The 4530-nt window shown below is 42.5% G+C and overlaps 1 protein-coding gene across 1 annotated transcript in view; it reads left to right on the top strand.

Annotated features, from left to right (window-relative positions):
• Nucleotides 1-3509, top strand: part of LOC116101266 (alpha-enolase-like) — a 15535-nt gene extending 12026 nt beyond the window's left edge. Inside the window, exon 4 of the mRNA XM_031384880.1 lies at nucleotides 2761-3509. Within this exon, the coding sequence (XP_031240740.1) occupies nucleotides 2761-3509 (749 nt within the window). The remainder of the gene's footprint in view (nucleotides 1-2760) is intronic.
• Nucleotides 3510-4530: the final 1021 nt, after the last annotated feature.

Raw genomic sequence — 4530 nt, 5'->3', positions numbered from 1 at the left:
AAACAAACAAAAAAGCAAACCAGAAGACAAGAAAGAAAAAGAAATAATTGGTTGCTACTTTTGTGGATGGTGGGTTTCATTTGTGAATAAGTAAAGGAATGATAGCTAGTGTATTTATCTCTAATCAGATTCATACTGATATTGGAGATAAATATTCCAACTATGAAAACTGAAAAGACAGGAAATAACAGATAATGGATTAGTTGGTACAGGGGAGGTTTAAATCAACATGTTCAGGTAAAACCTTACTGGCATAGGATGAAAAGGAAAGGTACCATGGAGATATTTGAATTCTTAAGTACAGATTCAACTCCTGTCATTCTAGAAATAAAAGGGCTTAAGCCTGGATAATTTACTTTATCAAAGTAACTTTTTATCCAACATATTTCTATAGGTATGAGAGGGTGACTGCTAAAATGTTGGAACCAAACGATGACATATACAGAATGCCAAGATCAATGGAAGAAAATATTTTCAGAGTAAATGTGTAAGTTGGCCATATCAGAAGTGTGGGTATTGTTAGGTCTCCACCTGGGGACAAATGGCTACCTGAGGTGCCTATTGAACATATCAAAGCAGACCTGGTCACTGTCAGTCCCCTACCTGTTAAGGTCCTTCTAGCTGGCATGCTCTGCTCCCTATCCTAAACTTCACAGCACAGGGCCTGGGCTGCTCCTCCCCCAGCTGTCCTTCCCTATATAATCCAGACATTTTGGCTATCCCAGTCCCATTTTAGCCTTTACCTTCCTGGCCTTTTGGTCTTCTGGTCTCCTGGTCTTCTGGCTCTCCCCTCTTCACACCACCTGGATCAAGGTCATGTGCACTCTGGACTCTCCCAGATGTCTCTGCCTCTGGATATGGACTCCCTTTTATCTACAATGAAACTTCACCTCCCTGATACCTAGGAACAGTCATATCCTACTTTTTATTTCTTTGTTTTTTTTTATTCAGGTATGATGCTCAACTTCATAGAGAGGGTCTGTTAAAACAGAGTTTTATTTATATCTGTATTTCTGGCTGAAGAGAGGAATGAGCATGAAGAGAGGAATGAGCATAGCAGAGATATTGTTAAAAGAAATATGAAGTTATTAAAACACAAAGTGCCACTGACAACACAAAGACTGCACCAAAAAGTTAACACAACTACAAAATTTTACACACATGTTTCAATAATAACTTTAGGGGCCAGAGAAATGGTTCAGTGGTTAAGAGCACTGGCTGCTCTTTCAGAAGACACATGTTCAATTCCCAGCACCCACATGACAGCTCACACTTGTCTGTAACTCTAGCTCCAGGGCTTCTGAACACCCTCACATATGTGTACATGCAGACAAAACATAAACACACATAAAATAAACATTAATTATATAATAACAATAATCTTTAGATATCAAAGGTCTCAACTCTCCAATCAAAAGACACAGGCTGACTGAATGGATCAAGAAACAAAATCTATCTTCTGCCTACAAGGAATATATCTTAGCTTTAAAGACATGCACTGTCTTGGAATAAAGGATGAACAAAAGTACTCCAATAAGCAGAGACTGAAGGAATGACCATCCAGAGACTGCTCCACCTGGGGATCCACCCTATATACAGTAACCAAACCCAGACACTATTGTGGATGCCAACAAGTGCTTGCTGACAGGAGCCTGTTTTAGCTGTCTCCTGAGAGGCCCTACTAGGGCATGACAAATACAGAGGTGGAGGCTCACAGCCAACCATTGGGCTGAGCACAGGGTCCCCAAAGGAGGAATTAGAGAAAAGACCCAAGGAGCTGAAGTAGTTTGCAGCCCTATAGGAGGAAAAACAATATGAACTAACCAGTACCCCCAGAGCTCCCAGGGACTAAACCACCAACCAAAGAGTACACATGGTGGGACTCATGGCTCCAGCTGCATATGTAGCAGAGGATGGCCTAGCTGGTCATCAATGGGAGTAGAGGCCCTTGGTCCTGTGAAGGCTCTATGCCCCAGTGTAGGGGAATGCCAGGGCCAGTAAGCAGGAGTGGGTGGGTTGGTGACCAGGTGCTGGGGAGGGGATGGGGCTTTTCAGAGGGGAAACGAGGAAAGGGAATAACATTTGAAATGTAAACAAAGAAAATATCTAATTTTTTAAAAAAAGTACTCCAATCAAATGGGACCAGGATATAAGCAGGCATCTGTATTCCAAATCTGACAAAAATAGACTTCAAATTAAAATTAATCAGAAGAAACAAAGAGGGACACTTCATTCTAATCCGGAGAACAGTTATTCAAGAAGATATTACTATCTAAACCTAGAGGCACACATCTCCCTTTAAAAAAAAAAAAAAAAAGTACTACTGGATTTAAAGACACAGATTAACTTCAATCCTTCAATAGTAGGTGATTTTAATACCCAACTCTCTCCAGTAGACAGGTTACCTAGACAAAAAAATAAATAAATAAACAGAAAAACGTCAGAATTAATTGACGCCATACAACAACTGAACTTAAGAGATACTTACAGAATTCTCCACCCAAATACCAAGCAATACACACAGTCTACCCAGGAGCACACTGAAGCTAGACTAGATCACATCCCAGGACACAAAACTGATCTTTACAGATTCAGAAAGACTGAAACGACTCCAATAAAACATGTTGACACACAATAAAATTGACAAGTGAGTCAATCTCTAATAAAGTTCTTGTATTTACAAGAACTCATGGAGAATGAACAGTTCATTGCTGAATGATGGATGAGTAAAAGAAGAAAAAAAAGTGAAAAATTCCACAGAACTAAATGCAAATGAAAACATAACGGGGGCAAACCTCTGGGACACACTGAGCACCATCCTGAGGGGTGAGGAGGGCAGATTCACACCTAACATCCTGGAGAACAAGGAAGCACTGGAGCTGCTCAAGACTGCAATTGCCAAGGCCGGCTACACTGACCAGGTTGTCATCGGCATGGATGTGGCTGCCTCCGACTTCTACAGGTCTGGCAAGTATGACCTGGACTTCAAGCCTCCGGACGACCCCAGCAGGTACATCACGCCTGACCAGCTGGCCGACCTATACATGTCCTTCATCCAGAGCTACCCAGTGGTGTCCACTGAAGACCCCTTTAACCAGGACGACTGGAATGCCTGGCAGAAGTTCACAGCTGGTGCAGGCATCCAGGTGGTGGGTGATGACCTCACAGTGACTAACCCTAAGCGGATTGCCAAGGCTGCAGGCGAGAAATCCTGCAACTGCCTCCTGCTCAAAGTGAACCAGATCGGCTCTGTGACCGAGTCTTTGCAGGCTTGTAAGCTGGCCCAGTCCAATGGCTGGGGCGTCATGGTGTCCCGCCTATCTGGGGAGACCGAGGACACTTTCATCGTTGACCTGGTGGTGGGGCTCTGCACTGGGCAGATCAAGACTGGTGCCCCTTGCCAATCTGAGCGCCTGGCCAAGTACAATCAGATCCTTAGAATCGAGGAAGAGCTGAGCAGTAAAGCCAAGTTTGCTGGCTGGTCCTTCAGAAACCCCCTGGCCAAGTAAAGCATAGACTGGAGATCCCTGGAGCCACCAGCTGTTTAGGTCCTCTGTCCCTGATGTCATCCAGGTGGCTCAAGGCCGGCCCAGTGCTTGCCCCTCCCGTGTCACTGCTTCCTTAGACGTCCACACCTGACCACCAGGAACTCTTCTGGATTCCCCAGCTCTGTGATCATGTGATTGGTCTGAATCATTGTTTCTGTCGCCTGACTTCCCAGCTAATGTCTGGAACCATCGGAACCCCAGAGGAATCTCTAGGGTGCCCACCATCAAGACTCCCCCCAGTGGTTTACATGCAAAAATAAAAGCTGCAGAAGCCTATGGGGGGGGTGATAAAAATAAAATTAGGAAGAGCAAAAATAAATGACAAATGAAGCAACTCAAAAATTTGAAAAAGCCACCAAATACAAACCCAGTTAAAGGCAAGAAATTACAAAAACAACAACAATAACCAGAAAAGGAATCAATGAAATAGAAACAAATTAACCGAAAAAAAAAATCAATGAATCTAGGGCCTGTTCTTTGAGAAGATTCAGAAGATTGACAGACCCACGGCCCAACTAACCAAAAGAAAGAGAAGACAAAATTAAGAGAATCAGAAGGGAAGAGGAAAACATTACAACAGGCACCAAAGAAATTCAGAATATCACAGGGGTGTTTTAAAACCTGTACTCCATTAAGCTGGAAAGTCTAAAAGCAATGGATGAATTTCTAGACTCAGCCAAACCACAAAAATTAAACCAAGAAGTCAAAAAAACCTAAACAGACCCATAACAAATGAAGAGATTCCTACAGTAATAAAAATCCTTCCAGCTTAAAACACACAAACAAACATGTCGGGCTCAGATGGAGTCATAACAGAATTCTGTCAGATATTTTTTTAAAAGCTACAGCCAGTCCTTATACAAAAATAATAATAAATAAATAAGAAGAGGAAGAGGAAGAAGAAGAAGGAAGAGAAGGAAAAGGAGGAGGAGAAAGAAAGAAAGAAAGAAAGAAAGAAAGAAAGAAAGAAAGAAAGAAAGGA

Source organism: Mastomys coucha, unplaced genomic scaffold (assembly GCF_008632895.1).
Source record: "Mastomys coucha isolate ucsf_1 unplaced genomic scaffold, UCSF_Mcou_1 pScaffold21, whole genome shotgun sequence".
Classification (NCBI taxonomy): Eukaryota; Metazoa; Chordata; class Mammalia; order Rodentia; family Muridae; genus Mastomys; species Mastomys coucha.
Note: the sequence above shows the minus strand (reverse complement) of the source record. Positions and strands in the feature narration are given on the sequence as shown.